The following is a 25,417-nucleotide window of genomic DNA, read 5'->3' as shown; positions in this document are numbered from 1 at the left end:
TCTTGACGGATTTGATTTGGGCGTAATTTTAGTTGGAACTAAATTCGGTGGGATTAGAAATTTAGAACTTTGTCTCTTGTGTCTGCTTATGGAACATGTCTCAATCCCAAGTACTAGTCCAATTTTTAATTGGTATAAGACCCAAGCCGAATCCAATCTCTTGACAATACATTTTATAGAAAAAAAAAAAAAAAAAAGTTTCACCTGTCATCAAAATCAGTCAATTTTTCTTTATTTCAAATGTTGATTTAATGATTGATTTTCATTGTCCATCATCAAATTATATGATAGTCAGATAACAGTCTACTAAATAACATTACTTCATCCTTTATATTGCCTACTATATAGACATAATTCTTGCAATTTTTTTTTTTTTTTTTTTTTTTTTTTTTTTTCACACAAGATTCGAAGTTTGTGGAGAAAAAATAGGCTTTTTCAATGTTGATATATAGGCATGAGTATGACTCATACTTACTTCAAGTGGGCAAACCAAATTTCTCAACCCCTATTTTTTTTGTGCATAGGATTATATATATATATATATATATATATATATATATATATATATATATATATATGGGATCCGCTTAGGATTCATATGTTCTGTCTCCACTTTGTCTCCCGCTTTGTTCTCAAAACACCTTTTCTTGTACCTTAAAATCAAAGCATAACATAGATCATGTTTGTCTAAGGTGGCATGCAATTGAACACTGACTTTCTATTGCCGACAAACCTATACATTACTGACACGTGTCAATAAACAAGTGAATCTAGGCTTGACCCTTCAATAAAAAAGAAGAAAAAAAAAAAAAAATTGATCAAAGAAAAGAAAAGAAGGTCAAAAATATAAAAGATGCTTTGTTTCGTTTTCTTCTTTATTCCTTCTTTTTCGTAACTGAAAGTGTAAAAAAAAAAAAGAGAAAAAGAAGGAATTAACTAAAAAATAAAAAGATTTGAATTGGTAGTTATTATTGTGTTGTTGAAATGAAAGTGTTAGTATATTGAGACTAATGCTACATATTACATACTATAGTGAGATTAATATGCCAGCATCTATCAACTTTTAACTTAACCATTGTTAAAAGAAAAAATAAAAAAATTAAAGGCTGATGGACATTATCACATTAGCTCAATAAGATGAGAGTGTAATGAAAGTATAATATATAACATTACTCTTATCAAATACGCTTAAAGCTCCATTATCGATCAAATGCAAAAAATTAGACCCTTACACCTATCTCATATTAGGCTAGTCCAATCTAGCGTTCATATATACTTCAAATTGGGCCACCAGAAAGAAAAGAAAAGAAAAAGATTGAAAAATCCTTTAATTTCAAGTTGTACTTGTTCCAACTCACAATTTCTCTAGCATTGGTCAGTGTGTTAAAGCTAACTTGTAATTCTCTACTCTCCTAGCAATCTTGGCAATGGCCATATATAGAAATATTGCTGTTAGAATATTTTAATAATAGATCTGTTCTTTTTCTATAGTATGTATAGATCAAGGATGAGAATTTCACATACCTCCATTAATCACAAGACAAGCTTTCAATATCTGACTCTTGAATCTCTTGTAGATGCTCAAACATGTATAAGAAAACTGTGTTTTGTGTGTGTAGAGAGACTATTACTCACATAATGATCTAATATAATCTAATAGGCCAACTTCACTTATATATAGGGTAAGAGTAACTGGCTTCGTCTTCATGTGTCCACAAAATTAATTGACCCATCTCATTATGGGCTTAAAATGCTAAAACTAAACAAATGACTATGTTAGTCCACCAAAAAGGAATAAATACGTACAACAACTGCAAGAGTAATGTACTTTTCATAGTCATTTCATATAGATTGACGTGACGCATTTTAAGTTTTTTTTTTTTATTTTTTTAAATGGCTGATATGAAAAGTTACTTAAAGTACGTCACGTTTACGTATATCAAATATGTGTGAAAAGTAGATAATGCTCCTTTGCGCCTATGATAAAAGGTAAGGTGTATGAGGCCCTTTTGGTGTTTGGAAGACAAATAAGCAAGGTATATAAGTAGCATGTCAATTTCGACATTCTTATTAATTGAAGATTATAATGCAGCTGCAATATCTACTTTGCATGAGACAAATTAACTAAGGATAAAAAGCACATACAGGCTACAAGAAAGCAGTGGATTAATTATCCAATGAACACAAAAAATTTTGAACACCATAATATTGTTTTTAAACACCGACAACCTTTTGACTTGGTTTCCTTGTCTTTGTTTTCCCCCGCACCAAACTATGCATTATAATAAGCACTTAACAGTACGTTGCACTAGTGCAAACTAATTCAAAACTCATCATTCCTCTTTCACTAAGTGCAGTGCTGAACCCACCTACAATTACAACCTGCCTAACCTCCAACTTTATTTATTATTTATTTTTCTCAATTTATTTATTTATTACTCCCACTCTCAAAATCTTATGTACTTTCATGTCATAGTTTACTTGATTCTCCTAATCAGGATGTTAATTTCTAAGAAACCATTTTTGATTTGCAAATTATTCCAACTTGTTAAAGTATTAATTAATCAACTTTTGTTTGATCCTATACGTGAGAGAGAGTATTAGTATTAATTAAATGATGAAATTTATCATTTTCTATTAATTTAAACTTTTGAGATAAATAATAATTTATCATTCTTAATTCTCTTAATTAGGCCAACATACCTAATGAGTTTTAACAATTTGACTTAATCCATTGGTTTTAAAATCTGAAGTTTCAGTACCTCTCTAGTCACAAGATTCACACAAATATGAAAATATAATTATAAACCTTTTGCATTGTTATTGTATAATTTTGGGTAAAGTCTACTTAACTCCTTTAAACTACCACCCCAAACTATTAATTACGACAATTTAACCCCAAAACTACCAAAACAATGACGAAACTACCCCTATAAAATTTTCAATAAGACAAAAATACCCTTAAAATTTTGAAAAAAAATTAAATTTTAGTATTTTCGTTTTTATTTTAGTAAAGGTAATTTTGTCATTTTTTAAAAATTGGGGGTACATTGTCATTGTTTTGGTAGTTTGTGGGTAAATTGTCACAATTGATAGTTTTATGGGTAGATTATCATTGTGGTGGTAGTTTGAGGGGGTTAAGTTGACTTTATCCTATTTTTATTTTAGTAAGGGTAATTTCATCATTTTTTTTAAAAATTGGGGGTACATTGTTATTGTTTTGGTAGTTTGGAGGATAAATTGTCGCAATTGATAGTTTGGGGGATAGATTGTCATTGTGATGGTAGTTTGATGGGGTTAAATAATGGACTTTATCCTATAATTTTTGTTACTATAAATCTCATATATTATGTATGAGATCATATGAGGAAGATTTTGCTTTATAGATGAGCTCACTTTACGAAACAGAAATTTTTGGATGTATTACCTCATTAGACAAGAATGCAAAGAATCTAGATTATAAAATGAGGATAACATAAGATCATAAAATCAAAAAGGATTGCATGCATGTGAGCTGAATTAAATATAGGGCTAGTGGTAGAATCATTTGTACGAAAAAGGCAGCAGTTGTTGGCAATTTTATTTGCATATGCATATATAGTTTATCAGATTTTCATCTACTTTAATTAGTGCAAATTAAAATTACCCAAAATAAAATAAAATTAGTGCAATAACAAAAGATCGATCATGTGCTACCTTCTAATAGGTTCTATATATTTCATATATAGAAAATGCACGATCAATGCATACGTACCCATACAACACTTTTATAATGAATTCAGTTTGCATCCTGTTATTTGATAACAAGATGGGCATGATCTCCTCTTACCGAATACGAACGGTGAAGACATCTCCACGTATTAAGTGGGTTTGTGCTAAAATAGTGGGTTTTAATCTTATATATATATATATATATATATTGAAAAATAGGATGCATTCATTTAAGTGGAACATAATTAAATAATTAAGTTCTGTATTAAAAATATATTACAAGAATGAGTGGTTAATATGACTTACACTAAAAAAAAATAATACCATGAACGTTGGGGAACTATTACTCTTAATTAAAATAATTAGAAAATGACAAAAAAGATACCATGAGTATAGAATGATACAATGAATGTGGGGAACTATTACTCTTCATTAAAATAATTAGAAAATAACAAAATGATATCATTATTTAACTTGTGGCATTACTCGAAAGAAAAAAGAAAAGAAAAACTTATATTATATTTATATATTAAAAAGGGAAATGTTAGGTGTTTTTTCAGTGTTTTTTTAATATTCTCTTAATTGTGATGTGGCTTTTAAAATTACTGTTAAATTTGAGATTATCATTATTGACTTTTAATCTATTGATGATTTAATTTTAAAAGTCACATCACAGTTAGAAGGAAACTAAAAAAACACTAGAAGAACACTTACCATTTTTTTATTAAAAATCATGTGTTTGTTAAGTTCCCTAAAACACTAATAATATATTAATAATATAATTAAATTAAAAGGAAGAAATGGATTTTGAATTATTATAATATATCATATGTGGGAGAGAAGATATTACTAAGCTCGATATGGACCACCAAATTAAGGGGGCCGAAAAGGCAACTCTCCATGTCAACTCTACTCACAAAACGCAACCCACACGCTTCATTCATCAAAAAAGCACACCAACTCTATCCATTTTCTGGCGGAAGTGTTCTCCACGTGGGCATAGTGCGTGTGGGTTTAGAATTTCACAGGAAGTTTCATTTTGCGACAGAGGTAGAGAGCTTGGCTTTATAAATTAAGAGCAAGCCACTTCATCTGCCTCAAACTCAGCATAACAATTCTAGCAAGTCCTATCTCTCTTTCTCTTTTGCTACCTTGCTTTGGGAGAGAGAGAGAGAGAAGTAAAAGGGAGAGCTTGGAAATGTCTGGAGTGTGTGAAGATACCACTGTTGATTGGAGAGGGAGACCCTCCAACCCTATCAAACATGGCGGGATGAAAGCTGCTACTTTTGTTCTTGGTACTTAATTGCTCAATTCCTCATCTTCATCTTTCATGCTTTTTCCATATATATGTGGGTATTAAAATATAAATAGACACTTATATAAGTGTCATACTACTGGGATAACGTAACAGTAAAGATTGATTTTTACCGTAATATCAACTCAGGCAATCTTATAATCGTAATTTTCTTAATATTATTGCTATCTCTTTCTCTCAGACTTTGTTTTTACACTTACTATTGCATTGGTTATGCATATATTTGGGTTGGGGAGTTTATTATAAATATTGTGTGTGATTATATATGTATTTTCACAGGGATACAATCGTTTGAGATAATGGCCATAGCTGCAGTTGGGAACAACCTGATAACATATTTGATAAACGAGATGCACTTCTCTTTGGCAAAGTCAGCAAACATAGTGACAAACTTTGTGGGAACTGTCTTTCTCCTCGCGCTCCTTGGCGGCTACCTTTCAGACTCTTATCTTGGGAGTTTCTGGACCATGCTCATCTTTGGCTTTGTCGAACTTTCTGTAAGCCTTCTTGCCTTTTATCTCACATCACCTTTTCTTTTTCCCTCCACTTTTTGTCTCTCTCTACTCTCTAGCTAACTAGTCAACCCCCCACAACACGCAAGTGGCTGTAAGCCCACCATTGGCCAATTACTTCATTTTTTTTTTTAAGCTTTTGAAGAACCGAAAGTGCTGTAATGGCACAACAACAATGACATCTATTATCCTGTGGAGAGGACTGGTCCTGGTCTGGATCTTACTGTTTTCTCAACGTATACTCCTTTTTTATTTATTATTTTATCAAATTATATTTTCTGAACAGTAAAATTTTCTGTTTTTCTTTATGTGTGTGATCAGAGAGAGAACATGATTTCTAATCTTACACTTTATTTATTTATTTTTTTAATTTTTTTAATTTATTGTTATTTGAATATTGTGCAGGGTTTCATATTACTCTCAGTTCAAGCACATCTTCCACAATTAAAGCCACCACCTTGCAACATGCTGAGTGATGGAGAACACTGTAAAGAAGCAAAGGGCATGAAGGCTTTGATATTCTTTGTGGCACTTTACTTAGTGGCATTAGGGAGTGGATGTGTCAAACCCAACATGATTGCACATGGGGCTGACCAGTTCAACCAAGATAATCCCAAGCAATCCAAGAAGCTCTCCACCTACTTCAATGCTGCCTATTTTGCCTTCTCTGTGGGTGAACTTATTGCCCTTACTATTCTTGTGTGGGTTCAAACTCATTCTGGCATGGATGTTGGCTTTGGAGTCTCTGCTGCTGCCATGGCTATGGGATTAATCAGCTTGGTTTCTGGTACTCTTTATTATCGGAACAAGGCCCCTCAAGGCAGCATCTTCACCCCCATTGCTCAAGTAATTATTCTCAACCGCTCTTATCTTTCTATATTATATATATATATATATATATATATATAAAACGTGTTTTAAGTGATTTATTGTCATGTCAATTAAAATAAATATGATAAATAAACGTGAAAAGTAATATTATTTTTTTTTATATTATTGTGTATATATGCTATTATATTAAGAGAAGTACCTTTTTTTTGGGTCATATATATCTTTCATGTGTATACCTTGTACCTCACTTATTAGGAATAATTTAATTTCATTGATTCCTTAATTTCCTCATACATATGAGTTTACTGTACAATTATGACCTGGGATGAATATTTTGGTATTTTCTTCTGCCAATAAAGAATGCATTTTAGTGATTTATTAAAGTTCTCCATGATGGGTTTAACTGTTTGATTCAGCCAATTATGGATGCAATTTTGTCCATATATGTTGATTGCGGTTGTTGAATAAATAAATAATATAAGCTTTTAAAATATAAATACAAATATAATATCAGTAAAAGTAGTACTATCTGCTAGCTCAGGATCATAAAATAATAATAATAATAATTAATTAATTAACTTCATTTTTTTTTTTTAATATGTATCTCATTCAATTTACCAATTTTCCTTTTTTTTAAAAAAATTAATTAATGTGTATGTCTTTTCCGCAATGTTTCTTTTTCAGGTTTTTGTCGCTGCATTTTCAAAAAGAAAGCAGGTGTGTCCATCTAACAGACAAAGTCTTCACGGAAGCCAAGGCAACGTACCAAATAACCACGTTACATTGTCTTCTGACACTGGCAGTCTCCTTCACACTGAAAAGTTCAGGTATATTTCAAAGGCAAAGGCATTTCTTTCCATTTCATCGTCACACATTTTCAGATCATACATGAAATACAATAAGATTTATAAGATTAAAGAATATGATCAGCAAATTAATTAACCTTAACTTTTCACTATGTTCAAACATTTCACTCAGCATGTAATTGGCAGCTCATACGTGAAAGGCATCTGATATTAACCCGAGTAGGTGTTTAGACAATTTGAACGAATCTTTTTAGTCCACGCTATGATGCTATCTTTTCAGTCCTATTTTTATTGCCCCCATCATCAAGTTACTTTTTTTTTTCTTTCTTTCTTTCTTTGTTTTCCCTTTTCAATTCTTAAGCATGCTTGAGAATATGGTGGCATAATTGCTGCAAGTTCCGCAATTTTTGACCATATTGAAGAACCAAATTTATATTTTAATAAGTTTAGGGATTTTTTTTTTTTTTTTAATTAACAATTTGGTCAAAATATCAGGTTCTTGGACAAGGCTTGTTTCAAAATCCAAGATGGGGCTAATACAAAGGAAAGCCCATGGAGATTGTGCAGTGTTACCCAAGTGAATCAAGTGAAGATTCTGATCTCAGTTGTTCCCATCTTTGCATGCACCATTATTTTCAACACCATTTTAGCTCAACTCCAAACATTCTCAGTTCAACAAGGAAGTGCAATGAACACTCAGCTTACCAAATCCTTCCACATCCCACCAGCTTCCCTTCAAGCCATCCCATACATATTGCTCATCTTTGTAGTCCCTCTCTATGACACTTTCTTCGTCCCTTTTGCCAGAAAAATCACAGGCCACGAATCCGGAATCTCCCCTTTACAGCGGATAGGATTTGGCCTCTTTTTTGCAACATTTTCAATGGTTGCAGCTGCCATTATGGAGAAAAAGAGAAGGGATTCAGCGGTGAACTCAGGCAAAATATTATCCATTTTTTGGATCGCCCCACAATTCTTAATCTTTGGATTCTCTGAAATGTTCACAGCTGTAGGGCTCATCGAGTTCTTTTACAAACAATCCTTGAAAGGGATGCAAGCATTTTTAACAGCCATGACATATTGCTCATACTCCTTTGGGTTTTATCTGAGCTCCCTGTTGGTTTCATTGGTGAATAAGATCACCTCAAGCTCCTCAAATGGTGGTTGGCTCCATGAAAATGATCTGAACAAAGACAGGCTAGATCTTTTCTATTGGCTGCTGGCCGCCCTCAGCTTCCTCAACTTCCTCAACTATCTCTTTTGGTCCAGGTGGTATTCTGCTAACAATTCAACCTCATCAAGCACATCCCACCTTGAGATTCACGCTGAGGACTATAACCATTATAGCTTCAACAATGCAAAAAACGCTGGAGCTGATGATCATAATATATCTTAATTAAGCATCTTGCTTTATATATGTAATGGGATAAGGGGCTCTCTGGAGGCTAATAGTTTTTGTATATACTTATAAAAGAATGCCATCCAGTGAACCTTGGAGGCAGAAAGCTATATGCATGTATCTCACTCTTAATTTACTTTTTTCTCATTGAGGCCAATGTCTAGATATAATATCTTCTTCTTTTCTCTTTCTATGCAATATCGAGGCAATCGGGTAAAAGAGAATAATTTATAAGCGAAACTCACATAGATATATACTTTATTCATGCAATTGCCGACCGAAAGAAGACGTATGATCTAGAGATATCTTATTTTGTTGAAACATATGCTTTGATACTAAACTAAATTGGAAAATGCAAAAGAGAAAGGTGGGAAAAGAAGATGCACTTTTTAAGGGTACACAAGTTCTTTTGAGGAATTATATCTAACCCTATTGACAACATGTAATGCATTATATATCTTTATGTGTATCTGCTTTACCTGCACAACAATGTCATTCTTTGATCATGGAGAGGGCCTCATTACTCTCTTTTGAATGACAAGAAAGGAATGCGCAAGTGGTGGCCGGCCACAGCTTAATTTGTTACTTGAGAGGAAGTGTTCTTTAGAGGAAATCTATCTAACATGATGTCATGCATGCATATGGAACATAATGAAGGCTCTATGGCTCTATGAATAAAGTCAAAAAGGAAAAAAGTGACTTCTGGAGAGAGAGAGAGAGAGAGATGTGTGATCCATTACAAAATGTACTGGAGTTGTTGCCATTTCCATGTTCATTTTGTCAAATGATGTAACTTTTAACAAAAAAGACATGTCTCAAACATGTCCTCCAAACACCACTCGCGAAGTGTAAATCAAATTGTTCGCTAAAAGTCGGCATGCATGGCCCCCCCTCCCCCTCTCCCCCAGGGAAAACAATCACTCATGAAGGCTGGAGTTCCATCCTTCTAGTCATGGATTTGATAATGGTTTACCCCACTGTAAGAGTATTTGGTCTACCAAATGTGCGTCTCTGTGTGTGAGGGGGCGTCTTGTATTTCCAACTGCATCTTTTTAATTTGAATATTTAATTTGTATTATTTTTAATGCGGATTATTTGTGGGAAAAAAGTTTTTGCCGAGGAAGGAATTGAAAAACGGATAACTTCAGAGTCTCAAGGAGTGGTACTGTTTGAGGTTGAAGCAGTTGGGAAGAAATCGAATTCGGGTGAAAAAATTGATTAGATTGGGGTAGAATCTGAAGCTTTTAAGCAAGATAAAGAGAAGATCCATGCCAAACTTGCCCAAGTTTTACTAGAAGTACTGTGAAAATGGAAATGCTGAATTTAATTATTTTAATAATCTCCTTTATGAGTAGGACTAGACAATACATGAATTATTTTAATTGAAATGGAAGATAAACCAAAAGCTTAATTATTTAATTAATATTATAATGCTCTTTCACGTGTAAGTTTAAACTCTCAATTAATAAGTTAGATTAAATATGTAAAATATTTAATTAAAATAAGAGGTAAACGATAAAGATAATGTTTGAATTCATGACTTTTACTTTGATAATATATTTAAATTAATATTTAACAAAGTATGCCTTCTTTTTTTAGATGAGTTGAAAACAAGAAACATACGACAGTTGTACAAACTAATTTACTAGAAACATTACAGAAAAACAGAAACAAAAGAAATACAGGGAAATAACGAAAGGAAACAGCTCACAAAAAAAAAAAAAAAACCGAAACGGACCAAACAAATTAAAAGAGTACATATATATAGTTATTATCAACCTTGTACAACATGTCCTATCTACAGCTACAACCCAAAGGAAATCCTCGCGATGAAGAAGGTGAAAGAGAAAACTACCAGCAACATGTCAACAACTCCCACGAAGACTAGAAGAAATTCCATGCAAGCCCAAAGCTAACGAAGTATATATATCCTTGGTGATAACTTGTGGGCAAAGCAAATGACATTCCTCTTTTGGGCCCAAATGTTGGGATATATACAATTATACAAACTAGCTACAAGAGTCCTTGCCCTGCGCCCATAACTCCCAACCCAAGCGAACCTAATGTCATTCAGAATCGAACAAGGAAATTCTTCTTTGTACTGCTCTTCATCAACATAATTGGCAAGATATCAATTATGTAAAAATAGGCTATGTTAATTAGAACCATGATTGAGTGATTTTTTTTAATCAATTTGGGTCATTTCTTTTTGGGACAAATAGTTACTCATCGTAGTATTAGAAGAAGAAAAAAAGAAAGATAATTAAATACAGAAAAATGGTAAGATAATTAAATTCACAATATTCAATCTGCAGTTTAAACTCTTTAAAATAAGAGTTAATTTATTAAGATCAAGAGCATAGTTTATTTCCTTCTTATTACATATCCGATCGAAAGAGAGAAAGAGAGAGAAAGGCTTATATATATATATATATATATGAGATGAAAAAAAAAAAAATTGGTTTTCATGATCTACCTGCAATACAATCGTAGATGACCTGATCATATATTTGCTAATTATAAGGAGAGTGACGCTTTATGCATTTGATCATACAATCAGCAACATGTTCCATGTAAAACTCGAAGTGGAGCCGCCATCCACTGCAATTAGAATCACACTTTTTAGCGCAAAACAGGTACCAATCCATATCTTCGGCTACAACTAGCATCAGTATAATGATCATCATAGCTGCAAGTCTCCTCGTACGACATCGTTCCATAGCTCCCTTTGATCTCTTTTTAATCTTTATATCACTTGGTTTCAATGTAAAACCAATTCATAAATTAAGCTATATATTGGCCTTTATATATCATGCATGCATGAAACTATTTTGTTTAAAAAATTTATTTATTTGTTTATTTATTTTTTTTGGGTTTGAAGAAGAGGCATGGATTAATTAATTTTGGAACAAAGGGTTGCTTGAATATGTTAATCTTTGGACCGGATATGGATCGAGGCCTTTGAGTTAAGTAAAAGTCTTAGATTTATGACTCTTGGTTAGTGTATATATACCTACGAGTTTGTGTATAAAAGCCATTGTGAAATTATCCATTTATTTCCACCAAAAGTTACATCCAATAGGAGTGCAACACATGTAAGCATAAGAAATAAGTCAAAGAGACATCACGGTGTACCAATTAACAACCCAGATTGAAATAAGAATCAAAGGTCCATAGCACAAGGTACAAACAAGAGTCCGTGGACAAACCCACATAGCTCACTTGCAAATAATCTTGGAAATGACCACTGGTAGTTGAGTTGGTAAAGCAGTAAGGGATAATGTTCAATTCTTTTCTCCTTTCTTCCTAGTGATTACGAGTTCGAACCCGCTTGCAGTAGTAGTCTGTGAACCAAATGCTACTAAGAAGGGGCTTTATCAACTTGCATTTTGGTGAGGCTGTGGTGACGAACTCGCCTTCCCAGGCAGTAGGTATAGCTCAAACCGAACATTCCACAGTGTGTGAGAACTCTGATGGTTACGCCCAAAGAGAAAAATTACACTGGTCGCCCCTTCCCACCCTTTCTTAGAAAAAAAAAAAAAAATCTTGAAAATGACCCATAAAATTGATTTTTTTTTTTAAAAAAAATTATGTTTGAGGGGGAGTGTACCAATATGGTTTGATGGGTTTGAACCCGCTTACGGTAGTAGTCCGTGAACCAGATGCTGTTAAGAAGGAAGCTTTATCAACTTGTATTTTGGTGGGGCTCTGGTGACGGGCTCACTTTTGCAGGCAGTAGTTATGGCTCAAATCAAACATTTTACAGCGGGTGGAAACCCCGATGGTCACGTCAAAGGGGAAAATTACATTGGTCGCCCCTTTCCGCCATTTCTTTGAAACAAAAAAAAAATAATAATAAATCTTGGAAATGACCCATAAAATTGATTTTTTTTTTTTTTTTTTTTTTTTTAATTGTGTTTGAAGGGTAGAGTACCAATATGGTGATGGGCATGCACGTGAGAAAAAAATTGTTGAGTATAAGTGTAGAAATGTTTGAATCCCAAATAGGAAAGATGACATATAAGTACTTTGAGTAATTTTGTTTTGTTTTGTTTTTGTTATTTTATTTTATTTTTTTGAAGTAATACGTGTGAGTAATTAATATAAAATAGTTGAGCCTAAAGTTATAGACTTAAACTCTTGGGTTGGGTGATGTCTCAATATGCTATATATTGGGCTATTTAAAAGACTTTATAAGGTATCAATTTTTCTAACACATGGCTCAAGTACAATTTTTACTATGTGTATATAAGTTTTTGATACTCTCTCATTGTAAACTAGTTTTCAAAGATAAGTTTTACTTAACGTTTATATTATTTGGTATCAGAGCCACCACAATGTTTGTACCATTCGGTATCAGAGTCACCATCATGCTAAGTATGAAATCAGATTTAAATCATTGAGGAGGCAACCTAAATCGAATAAATTACATACGGAAGTGATTAGTCCAAAGTTTTAGAGTAGGCAGCCTATAGGCTGTTAATATGCGATCGAGCTGAATGTCAAAATTACATATGGAAATGATTAATTAGTCCAAAGTTTATCTACATGTTGGGATTAAAACTTATGGATAACTAAATAAATTCTTAATTGAAATGCGAACTTAAATCAAATCAATCAACCACATAAAGTCAAATGACCATTATGGCTTGTGAGTTACCATTTACGAAGGTGTTGACTGTTGATTCAACAAAAATGATGGAACCATGTAGCAAAAACGATTTGACGGGATATGATCGTTATTCTAGTGATTCTATTCACAGAGTTGAAGCAATTAATTGAAAGTTAAAAATAAGGGAAATTATATATAAACTCCTTAGGTTAATACGTTTTTATTAAAAAAAATTTAGGTATTTTTTTTTCTTTCGAAAATTTAGTCATTGGGTTATTCGAAACTACTAAAAAACTCATCACCGTCAATTTTTGTTAATTGCCGTTAATCCACTCAAAACTTTTCGTTTTATCTGATTAAAATATTAATTTAATTTAAAAAATTAAATCTTACAAAAAAAAAAAAAAAAAAAAATTCAAGGGTGGCTAGGGGTGGCGGTGCCACCCCCTAACCGCTATGGGGTGGCCGTAGGCCACCCTAGGGGTAGTTCTGGGGTGGCTTGCGGCCACCCCCAGGTGGTTTAGGGTGGCTTGCGGGCCACCCCATGGGTGGAGGCCACCCCAAACCCCCAAGGGGGTGGTCGCAAGCCACCTCATGGGTGGAGGGGTGGCCTCCAAACCCCCAATGGGGTGGCCGCGAGCCACCCCTAGGTGGTTTGGGGTGGTCTGCGGGCCACCCCAAACCACCTATGGGGTGGCTCGCAGGCCACCCCTCCATCCATGGGGTGACTGCGAGCCACCCTATGGGATGGAAATGGGTGACCGCGAGCCACCCCATGGGTGGTTTGGGGCGGCCACACCACCTGGGGGTGGACAAACCACCTATGGGGTGGCCGTAGGCCACCCCATAGGGGTTGGGGGGTGGCCAGGGGTGGCACCACCACCCCTGGCCACCCTTCAAATTTTTATTTTTTTATTTTTTTAAAGATTTAATTTTTTAAATTAAATTAATATTTTAATCAAATAAAATGAGGAGTTTTTAGTGGATTAAGGACAGTTAACAAAAATTGACGGTAGAGAGTTTTTTAGTAGTTTCGAGTAACCCAAGGATTAAATTTTTGCAAAACAAATACGCAAAGAGTTTTTAATAAAAGCGCGTTGACCTAAGGAGTTTATATATAATTTCCCTAAAAATAAATAACACAAAGAATGTGAAAATATTCTTTGAAAGAAAAGAGAGTTAAAAAAAATTGAACAACTACGCAGTAATTATGAGACAAATGAGATATATTAAAAAAAAAAAAATTGAAATTATTATGAATCTTAATTAAAAAGGAAAAAAAAAAAAAAAAAAAAAAACAGCTACATTGCAAGATGAGAAAATGTTTTTCTCTAATCTAATATATTAAATTAACATCTATCCAAAATGCATGTGATTATTTAATTATCATATACATATTTAATTGATTAAATTAGAATAATTTTCTTTTAACTCAGTTTAAAGGAAGGCTTTGTCGGTTACAAATCAAAAAGAAAAGCCTTCGATTATATAAAAAGGCCTATGTTTTAGTAATATTCTATTATGTTCTTCTCCATAAAATATATGATTAGTGAAGATGTTATTTATGATTAGCAAAATTGTCAAAAAGAAGATAATGAGAATTTTCATAAATGGGTGTTTATCATAATAGAAACTTGCATCAACTAAACAAGATCCAAACCTAAACCTGGCCCAAGAAGTTAAAGTTCGGCCCACGACAGGCCCATTTGTTGCGTCTAAAGTCCGACCCCCCCCCCTCTCTCTCTGTAGATGTTAGAGAAGGGTTTCTGGTTTGTACTTTCATCGTTCTTCTTTCGCGTTCTCTTCTCTTCTTTGCGTTCTTTGTACAAAGTCTCTCCATCGGAGAATAATTGTTTGAATAAAACATAAAAATAAAAAAAGTTGAAATTGAAATAAAAAAATTAAAATAAAATTTAGAAAAAAATGCAAGGAGGAGGAGGAGAAGAGGTGAGCATAGAAGAGTTGGCCTCAAATCTCGCGACCTACGAGGATCAGCTTCATCAGGTGCCTCTTATTTTTCCTTTTCTTTTTTCAATTTTAATGTTTATATGTTCATTTTTCTTGCTTCGATTCTATATGGTTTCGATTAGGTTTCATGCTTGAAGGTTTCGAATTCGCTTACTTCTTTTTTATTTTTTTTATTTTTTTATTTAAAATTCGAATTACAGTTTTGTATTGTTTTCATTTTCTGTAAATACTGTTTTCTACTTATGTGCGTGTGTTGTGTTTGGTAGCTGAGAAACCAGAAGAAAAGAAAAGAAGAGAATATAAAAATAAAATTAAAATTCTATATATTTTGTCACCGAGAAAAGACGAGCTAAGTGCAGCACAACTATAACTAACTAACTCAAGTTTTTTTTTGGTCGTTTTTCTCTATGAGTAGTGCTTATAAAGGATAATCAGTTTTCTGTTCTTCGGAGTAATCTATTGCGCCTTAAAATCTTCTTGTATACTATACTCACTGTTTCTGAAATTTAAACACAGAGAGAACCCAATATACACTTGTTTTCTTGAATTTCTAGTTCAATGCTCTGTGTTGCATAGTAACACATGTTTGAATATACATTATTTATCAAAAAAAGAAAAAGAAAAAAGGATAATGTTTAGTAAGACAAAATTTTAGAAATATTATCCCTGCCCTGCCATTTTATGATTGTCCTCTAATTTAGAGACTTCAATCTTGCCTGGTTCGATTAGAAGTAAAGTAAGGAGGTTTTTGTGGTGTCAATGCCACTTTACTATTGACATCTATAAAAGCTGACATAACATGCCATTTGTTCTTGTATTGCAAGTCAAGAAACAAAAAAAAAAAAAAAAAAAAAAATACAGAACTTTGGACATGATGCTTAATGGGGTCCTTTTGTATGCATTTCGTATAATAGTCTCTCTTGGATTTTCTTAATGCATTATTGGTTACCAGAGAAAAAAAGATAATGGTACTTATGCTAACAGAAAAATAATGGAAACCAAACAAAGACATAATAGGCTACGCTATTGCTGCTACTTGTGAAACATTGAATGGGAGTTTCTGATTCTTTGTGGTCAATCCTTTGTATTTAAAGGATCAGGAAACTGGTGTTATAGGCTGTGTAAATTGGTTTACTATTCTTCTTTTCTATGTTCCCGAAAGCTTGGCTGCCCAGCTTGTAAGATTTTTTTTTTTTAATAACTAAATATATGCTGTAGGTTGTTGGCTGATGGACTCTATATATTGTTGTCCATATGTTATATGTGTAATGACTTCTGCATCACCTGTGGAACAGGTCAGACAGCTTTTGGTTGATGATCCTGGAAACTCCGAATATGTGGACATGGAAAGGGAGCTCAAAGAGGTAGTTATTGCATTATGGCTGTATTCTTTTGGTTTTTCTTTTTCAATTCCTTAAAAAATTTGCCTTGACATATATATGATCTCTTTTTGAATGATTGTTTTTAGAAATGTAGTCAACCTCTGTCAAACGCTAGGGTCACATTGTCTAGTCTTTTGTGCAACTTTCTTTCTTTTATTTCTCTACCCTCTCTCTTTTGAAGGAATCAAAATGTTGCTCACAAAAGCAACATCAATTAACTTCTAATGGCAGTTGTGGAGGTTTATTTTTCATTTCAGGACTGAAAAGGTGAGGATGATTTTTATGTTAAATAAAGTTCGTAGACTTCAGGGATGGGAACCCTGTGGAGAATGAGAAAGTTATTTGGATCTATATGTGACAACTGAGAATTTCGTCAAGATGCACATCACTTCTATCTTGGTTCCTGTGCAGGTGTGCTATGTGTCGTGATGGCCAGCCTGCTCTCTTCCTCTCACCTGATTTCAGATGTTCACACTGAGATTCTTAGTTCGAAATATGACGTTAATTTGGCCTTATGGTGTTACTAATAGTATGAATGTTCATATGTATTTTTGTGTGAATTTTGAGCTAGGGCTAAAGTTGTGTTGATGCAGGTGATTGCTTTGACGGAAGAACTCCTTGCAACTGCAAAGCAAAATGATATTTCTGGATCAGATATGGGGACTAGTGGTAGAGTGTCTCCAAGTTTGCTTCAGTCTAAGGGGAATAAAATGGTAAATCCACATCCTTTTGATTTATTTTTGTGTTTGGTTCTTGGGAGGAAAATGCGCTTTGTTTCCTCATGAAGGCAGAAATTATGTGTTAGAATGGGGAATTTTTTAAATGCAACTACTGGATTTGGCTTCTATTTAAAATATAGAAGTTCTGTTTTTTAAATTGAGTTTAAAAGGATATACTGGCTAGAAATTCGTTGTCTTGCTATTAATTCCAGAGATTATATGAATGTTACTATGTGTTATTCTTAATTTTTCCTCCAAAAGTTATGGTTTGCCTATTATTTGGAATCTCATTTTTGGTTCTGGGGGGGTGGATGGTTTCTGTTTCACAATGTTGTGCTGTTACGCATGATGATATAACATGGTGTCTTGCATTTTATTTTGTGTGCAATTGTCATATCACTTGCCATGGCTTAGATAAGGATTATGTGTCTTGAATTTATGTGCAATCATCACATTGCAATGTCATCGTTGGAACAAACCATCCAATATGACTGGTGTGGGGCTACAGAATGGGGATATTGTCCTTGCTTCATACTGTTATTGCAGCTGAGGATTGTATTGATTCCGTACTTCATTACCTTTTGTGATTGCCGAAGTGTTCATCTAACATTTACTGTTTTTTCTTTATACTGATGGTAAATACATGTTGGCTGTTTATGTTGTAATGTGTTTTTGGGTGATTCCTCACTTTCTCTGGTGGTAATATTCCCCGCAACCCCCCCCCCCCCAAATGTAGGACTCAGGAAGCATGTCCGATTATCACGCAAACTTACCCATTGGCACTAGAGTTCAAGCTGTTTGGAGTGATGATGGGGAGTGGTAGGTGAAAAAAATAAAGATGTCTGAATTTCATTCAAATTGTGTTTAAGTTTTTCTTTCCCATTTGTTTTACCTTTGGTTTCCTGTGTTTGATTAGTTGAATGTTCAGGTATGATGGAACAATTGAGGCGCATACTCCAAATGGCTTTTATATTTGCTATGATGGATGGGGGAACAGAGAAGAGGTATGATTTCTGTAGCCACAGTTTTGAATCGTCAAGTCTTTGTTCCTTAATGCATCCTCTTCCTCTATCCTCATCATGTTGCATCCAGCTTGCCACTAGCATTTACATTTCTTCAAATTTTTTATCAGGAAAAGTAAAGCTTGTCATTTGAGAAACGTGCTTGCCCAGATTCTCATAGCTTAACATAAGGCATGATGCACCATTGTGAAACCTGAAACGTTTAAGTTCTTAGCTAGCTCAAGATCTTTTATCCTTGAATAACAACTTTCCAAATTTATTCTTTATATCATGAAGCTTTTATTTAGTGTTGCTATTCAACATGCAGCAAGTTCCATAACATGGGTGTCAAAATTTGGAGGCCACTCAATCATGGGTTTTGGGGAGATTAGTTGGCTTGCTGCCATTAGTATATTCACCCTCTTTTTTCATTTGATACATTATATCACTTGGTCCCATGGGCTATACAGGCTTGGGAGAGGCCTTCCCCTATACCTTTGCATACCTAGGCAAGGCAGAATTGGATACGAAGTTTTTTATGATGTCATGAAACTTTTTAACACCTACGTTAGCTGGCACCTTCATTGTTATCCATTTGTCTTTAACTCTTTCTTCTTATTTTCCCTTTCTTCGCCTTCTTTACTGTTTTTTTTTTTTTTTTTTTTATAAGTAAATGTATTATATATCAAAAGTGCAAAGGGGCGCAACCCACATACACGGGAGGTATAAATAGAGAGCGCCTAAGAGGGAGATAAATGAAAAAGAAAATTAGAAAAACTAATCTCTAATGGAGCTAGCCAAGCAGCCGTCCAAGAATAAAGAGTAAAAAAGAAAAAGTGGGTCAATTCCTCTATAGTCCTAGTGGAATTTTCAAAACATCTAGCATTTCTTTCATTCCATATACACCACATAAGACACAGAGGGATCATCTTCCACACAACCGCGCTTCAGGTTCGTCCTCCCGACCGCCAACTATCGAACAAGTCCCTCACCCTACAAGGCATGACCCAATGCAAACCAAACCGAATAAAAATCAAATGCCAAAGAGCACTTGCGAGCTCACAGTGGAGAAGAAGATGATCGACTGTCTCTCCGGACTTTTTGCACATTCAACACCACTCCATTACCACTATGTTTCTCTTACGCAGAGTATCATGTGTCAAGATTTTGCCTAGAGCCGCTGTCCACCCAAAAAAAGCCACTCGCATAGGAGCTTTAGTGCGCCAAATGCTCTTCCAAGGAAACGCCTCTTGATTGGAGCGGGACAAGGCCTTGTTGAGCGACTTAACCTCAAACTTTCCTTTCTTGGATGAAATCCAGCACATACAATCTGCCACGCCTATGGAAATCTTGCAAGAATACAACCGATCAAAGAAAGGAGAAACCAAATCCATCTCCCAATCTTGAACGGGCCAAACAAAAATGACATTCCATTCAACTCTCCCACTCCTCCAAGTAAAATTATCCTTCACCCAAGCTTCTTTGTGTCTGGTGATACTAAATAAGGACGGGAAAGCTTGCTTCAAGGAATTCTCCCCACACTAAATATCATGCCAGAAACGAACTTTCGAACCCTCCCCCACCTCGAACCGAATCCCTTTGGCAAAAAAATTCCAACCTAGACGAATGTGCTTCCAAAGGCCCACACCATGGGAACCCAAAACCTTCTTCGTGCACCACCCCCCTTCCTTGTCTTCATGCTTAGCTTTGATAACCTTACACCAAAGAGCCTTGCTCTCATTCGCATATCTCCAAAGCCATTTCCCCAAAAGAGCTTGATTAAATTGGTGCAACTTCCTAATGCCAAGACCACCATAGCGTAGGGGACGATAGACGTGATTCCAACTTACAAGATGCAACTTAGGCTCATCTCCCATTCCTCCCCACAAGAAATCTCTTTGGACTTTCTCAATCCTTTTAGCTACACTTATAGGAATCGGAAACAGAGACAAAAAGTAAGTCGAAAGATTAGCCAAAGTGCTCTTAATGAGAGTTAGGCGACCTCCTTTAGAGAGATACATCCTCTTCCAACCCGCCATCTGGCGCTCCATCTTTTCAATCACATCATTCCACATAACCATATCCTTGTATGGCGCCCCTAGAGGGAGACCCAAATACTTCATAGGCAACTCGGCAACACTACACCCAAGGATACTAGGTAAGACCCCCATGTTCTCCACCTCACCAATTGCCACAATCTTGGATTTTCCCAGATTCACTCTCAAACCCGATACAGCTTCGAAACATAAGAGAATGAGACGTATATACCGGATTTGCTTAATAGAAGCTTCACAAAAGATTAAAGTATCATCCGCAAATAAAGAGTGAGAGACCATCAACTCCGATAAAACCCTATTTCCCACCGAGAAACCAGTCAAAAGGCCTTGTTCTACCGTCGCATTCACCATTTTACTCAAAGCCTCCATAACAAGCACAAACAACAAGGGAGAGAGAGGATCCCCTTGCCGAATTCCCCTCGAACTATTGAAGAAGCCTTCCGGAGAACCATTCACAAGGATGGAGAATCTAACCGACTTGATACACCACTCTATCCAAGCCCTCCACCCCTCTCCAAAGCCACACCTATGCAGCAAATACAAAACAAAATCCCAATTGACATGGTCATAGGCCTTTTCCAAGTTCAATTTACAAAGAACACCTGGCAACCCTGATTTCATGCGACTATCCACGCATTCATTGGCAATGAGAATGGAATCTAGGATTTGCCGACCCCCGATAAAAGCATTTTGAGAATAGGAGATGACCTTAACCAAAAAAAGTTTTCATCTTATTGGCAAGCACCTTAGAAACAATTTTATACACCCCTCCCACCAAACTGATGGGCCTAAAGTCCTTCATCTCCACTGCTTCCGCCTTCTTCAGAATCAAGAAAATAAAAGTTGTATTCAAGCTCTTCACTAATTGACGTCTTCTATAGAACTTAGCAAAAACCGCTATAACATCTTGTTTAATAACACCCCAACAAGCTTGAAAAAAAGCCATGGAAAAGCCATCTGGATCCGGAGCCTTGTCACCATCCATGCCCTTTACCACCTCCCAAACCTCCTTTTCCTCGAAATCTCTTTCTAACCACCTATTGTCCTCCTCATCAATAGACAAAAACGGCTGGTTATCCATTCTAGAACGCCAAGTGCTTTGTTCCGAGTATAAGCCTTGATAGTACTGCACTATGTGATCTTTTATTGCAACTGGATCCCCGGATAATTCACCATTTATGCGAAGCACCTCCACCCGATTGCCCCTACGATGAGAATTAGCCATCTTGTGGAAGAAACGAGTATTTCGATCCCCTTCCTTGAGCCACAAAGCTCTCGATTTTTGTCGCCAATGAATTTCCTCACACAACAAGGTGTTCTCCAAATCTTTCACCAAGTCTGCCTTCCGAATCTTCTCCTCCTGGTCTAAACCTCTCGACTCTGCCAACTCATCCAGCTCTTTAATACCTCCCAACAGCTCTTTCTTCTTCCTCCCAATATCCCCAAACACCTCCTCATTCCATTTTTTCAAGTCCACTTTAAGGGATTTCAATTTATTAGCAAGCACATAACTAGGTAAACCCTCAAACGAATACGACTCCCACCAAGAAGAGACCTTATCCACAAAACCCTCTGCTTTAAGCCACATATTTTCAAATTTAAAAGACTTATTACCTCCACAAGGGGTCCCACAATCCAGTAATAAAGGAAAGTGATCGGAAAGCAGGCGTTGAAGTCTCCTATGTGACACTACTGGGTAATGATCTTCCCATTCTGGGGAAAGTAAGAACCGATCAATCCTCGACCAACTCTCATTTTCTTGGTTATTAGACCAAGTAAATTGACCCCCCATCATCGGAATATCCACCAAATTATTCTCTGAAATGAAATCTGAGAAGTCCATCATGCCCGAAGAGTAATAAGAAACGCTAAAAAGATTTCTTTACTGTTTGCCCTGTACTTTTCCTTTTACTCATTTAATGCAATCATACAATTGTACTTTTCTGAAAGCAATCATCATAACCACAACAAGCCCGTCCCTTGTCTCTCATGAACTCCACTGCAATGGCTCTACCATTAATACCACCTTTAGTATGATGTACAGCCATTGACAACCACTACATTGTCATATTAACCTTTATTGCAATACCATCTTCACTGTAGCCATCCGGTTGTCATTATACTTATTATAACCACTTTGCAGAATCATTTCCACCAGTATCAAATCCTTTTTTTCTTTGCCAAGGGTTTGTATAACAAACTTTTTATGATAGAGCATTCGGAGGATGATAGCTGATGATGCTCTTATGCAATTGACTTCAGTGGGCCATCTATATTTTTCTCCCGTGCCTCATCATATAAAAGAGTAAACTGTTACAATTTTTGCATATATGGGACAAAAAGAAATTTTTTATGGAGGAAATGATTTTAATGATAAGTAGATGACACTTATTTTGGGTAAGTAGAGAACTTATTCAATAATAAAAGGAAATATCAAATTTTGATAAATGTGGATAGAAACAAATATGTGAATAGCTGATTAGATGCATGCGCCATTTCCTAGAGCAACCCTTTGCTAATAGGAAAAAGTGTAGATGTTAAATTTTCATGGGTGGGATGTCACTAGCCTGTTTTTATTGTGTGAATTTGTTAGGGATGCATGGGTGCATGGAACAACTCTTTTGCACTTTCTTATGAATGAGAGTGTCATTGACTTGTCAAAAAAAATAAAAATAATAATAATGTCATTCATGTTGCAGGTTCTCTCATATGAGGATTGTAAATGACATCAAATAAGTGGCATATCAAATGAGATAATTGATTAACTTTTTTTATTTATCAATTATCTATTTTAATTAGATAGTTAATCAATTAACTAATTATAATAGATAATTGATTAACTATACTACCTTTTTCTTGAAACTATCCTTGAAATGCTGTAAAACGCCTTCCCCACCCGCCCCCCCCCCCCCCCCCCAAACAAAAAAAAAGGGTTAGCTTCTGTTAAAAGTTAATTAAATTGTTTCTCCATCCATATAAAACTTAAACAGGATAAATTTAAAGAAAATTTCATTATCAATATTATCTTTTAAGTTAATGCATGAGATTGTGAATCCCTTTTATAGATATTGGTCTTCTCTTTTGCCCTTGCATACTAGCCTGTTCAGATGTTATTAGTTTCAATCTTTTCACTTGCAATTTTTGCAAGTCATATGCTTTTTTTGAATAGACTTAGATCAACAGCAGCATTGAATATTACTCATGGTTGCTAATTCTAGGTGGATCCTGCCAATGTAAGGCCAATTGAAGAGGGTGTTGTCAATACTTTGGCTGAAGCTGAGAGAGTGGCTGAAGCTACCAAACAAGCTATCAAACGTAAGATTGCACTAGCTGCTTCCATGGACTTCCAGTCACGGAGTTTACCAGCGAAGCTTCGTATAGATCCTACTGACCCGGAGGATGTGGTAAGTTGGGCATGCTACTTACCATTAAAGAACAATGGATATCTATATAACTGGAGCTGACAATCTTTTTGCTCAGTCTGATATCATTAGTTTTCTGATATTTGATAGGCTTAAACAAACCTGTCACAATAGTTATAGTGGGATGCTTAAGATTTATATGGTTCTTATAACTTTGTTTTTTCACCCTCCAAGTAACATTATGATGTGTATTTTTATGCTTGCTAACTACAAACCCCTACAGAAATCTGCCAAGCGTAAGAAGATACACGCTTTTAAGTCAAAGATGCGGCTGGAGCAACTTGAAGTAACACAAAATAAGCGGCAGAATGCCTGGCAGCAGTTCCAAACAACCAAAGGCAAGACTAAGAAGGTACGTTTCTCAGAGATTTTTACATTTTGATACGCACCTGCAGCATGCACTGAACTTCACTAATCTTTATTTTCTTAGTGAAACCCTCCCGCCCCCTCACTTTTCTAGACAATTTCACACCTTGATTCATTCTCACTAGATTAGAACTCCAAATACATTTGGAGTAATGCTATTTAGGAGACTATTTTACAACTTTGTTTTATTTTATTTTATATTATTAAGTGCTGATTCAAGAGTTGATTTTCATTGTCACATCAAGTTGTATAACAGTCGTATAATAGTCTACTTAACCATATTACTCGTATATTTATATATTATTCTTTGATTCCATCCCACTATATTACTGAGTGCATGTTATTCTTTGTTCCCTAATTTGTAGTTTCCTGATTACATTGTCAGATTGGTTTCTTTTCCGGGCGTAAGCGGGAGAGCATCTTCAAGTCTCCTGAAGACCCGTTTGGTAAGGTTGGCGTGACTGGAAGTGGAAAGGGTTTGACAGAATTTCAGAAGAGGGAAAAGCACTTGCATCTCAAGGGAGCGACTGTTGAGGCTGATGAGTAGGTTAAGAGTTTACCATTTGCTCTGTATCTACTTAATCTACCTCCTTGCTGAACTATCGAGCCTTGAAACAAAATATTCCTGATTGTGCAAGGAGATAATCTTTTCTTTTATTTCCTTTTTTCTTTTTTTGTGCAATTCGATCTTTAGCATGGAGTTAAACTTTGGGAGGCGGTGTTTAAATGAAACAAATCTCCTCTTCTCAGATGGCTCTTGTTGCTGTTATACTGTGTTTAGTTCTCTTCAGTTCTCTTCAATATGACGCCAGAAGTTGTTTCAAAACCAAAGCCCAGTGTGCTGTATTCCAACTATAAGCATGTTATATACGCCCGACGCAAGATTTGGCTATCTTCAAACAAGGTAGATAGAGTAGCCACCATGTGACGAAGATCCCTTCATCTTTGCCTCTTAAACTCGAATGGCCTCCCGGGCTTGAGGACAAAGATCTGTCCAAACAGATCTTCATCTGTGTTCTTCAGCTCTATACTTGCAACTTATCTGTTCGGCTTAATTTTTCAATCGAGACAACTATTCGTCTTTGTCTCCCGACGAAGACAAAGAGATCGAGCAAAGAATAGATACAAAAGATCTGTTGTCTTCGACCGAAGAACAAAGAACAGATCTTAAAGTACGCTCATTATCATTCATACAGAAATCAACCCAAAAACCATTTGAAGCCAACCACGTGGGTCAAAACGGGGTTGGATTTCAGAAACTGCGTTGTTTGCCAACCCGACTTAAGAGGTCAAACATGATGTTTGTCATCTTTTGA

The 25,417-nt window shown here is 35.3% G+C and overlaps 3 protein-coding genes across 7 annotated transcripts; 2 read left to right on the top strand and 1 right to left on the bottom strand.

The window, feature by feature from the left end:
* The first annotated feature begins 4,810 nt into the window (after nucleotides 1-4,810).
* LOC132177153 (protein NRT1/ PTR FAMILY 4.3) lies at nucleotides 4,811-8,765 on the top strand. 2 transcript variants are annotated; one of them, XM_059589389.2, is made up of 5 exons: nucleotides 4,811-5,006; nucleotides 5,306-5,523; nucleotides 5,944-6,384; nucleotides 7,054-7,196; nucleotides 7,671-8,765. In XM_059589389.2, the coding sequence occupies exons 1-5, from the start codon at nucleotides 4,910-4,912 to the stop codon at nucleotides 8,569-8,571; spliced, it is 1,800 nt and encodes a 599-aa protein (XP_059445372.2). In that variant the 5' UTR covers nucleotides 4,811-4,909; the 3' UTR covers nucleotides 8,572-8,765. The 2 variants fall into 2 exon arrangements, with proteins under 2 accessions (XP_059445372.2, XP_088371961.1); XM_088515835.1 differs by lacking the exons at nucleotides 4,811-5,006; nucleotides 5,306-5,523 and adding an exon at nucleotides 5,688-5,749.
* Nucleotides 8,766-14,948: 6,183 nt separating this feature from the next.
* LOC132178743 (nucleic acid binding/RNA binding protein) lies at nucleotides 14,949-24,852 on the top strand. 4 transcript variants are annotated; one of them, XM_088515855.1, is made up of 8 exons: nucleotides 14,949-15,190; nucleotides 16,450-16,518; nucleotides 17,130-17,249; nucleotides 17,992-18,074; nucleotides 18,184-18,259; nucleotides 23,532-23,717; nucleotides 23,959-24,087; nucleotides 24,487-24,852. In XM_088515855.1, the coding sequence occupies exons 1-8, from the start codon at nucleotides 15,110-15,112 to the stop codon at nucleotides 24,646-24,648; spliced, it is 906 nt and encodes a 301-aa protein (XP_088371981.1). In that variant the 5' UTR covers nucleotides 14,949-15,109; the 3' UTR covers nucleotides 24,649-24,852. The 4 variants fall into 4 exon arrangements, with proteins under 4 accessions (XP_088371981.1, XP_088371984.1, XP_088371985.1 ...); XM_088515858.1 differs by having other exon boundaries at nucleotides 15,170-15,190; nucleotides 16,948-17,249; XM_088515859.1 differs by lacking the exon at nucleotides 14,949-15,190 and adding an exon at nucleotides 16,718-16,803 and having other exon boundaries at nucleotides 16,948-17,249.
* Nucleotides 19,798-22,159, bottom strand: LOC148586073 (uncharacterized). The gene is made up of 2 exons (XM_088515179.1): nucleotides 21,351-22,159; nucleotides 19,798-20,005 (listed from the first exon to the last, which is right to left on the bottom strand). The coding sequence occupies exons 1-2, from the start codon at nucleotides 22,157-22,159 to the stop codon at nucleotides 19,798-19,800; spliced, it is 1,017 nt and encodes a 338-aa protein (XP_088371305.1).
* Nucleotides 24,853-25,417: the final 565 nt, after the last annotated feature.

The sequence above is a fragment of the Corylus avellana genome, chromosome 4, assembly GCF_965113065.1.
Source record: "Corylus avellana chromosome 4, dhCorAvel1.hap1.2, whole genome shotgun sequence".
Lineage (NCBI taxonomy): Eukaryota > Viridiplantae > Streptophyta > Magnoliopsida > Fagales > Betulaceae > Corylus > Corylus avellana.
The sequence above is the reverse complement of the archived record's forward strand: the minus strand, read 5'-3'. Positions and strand labels throughout refer to the sequence as shown.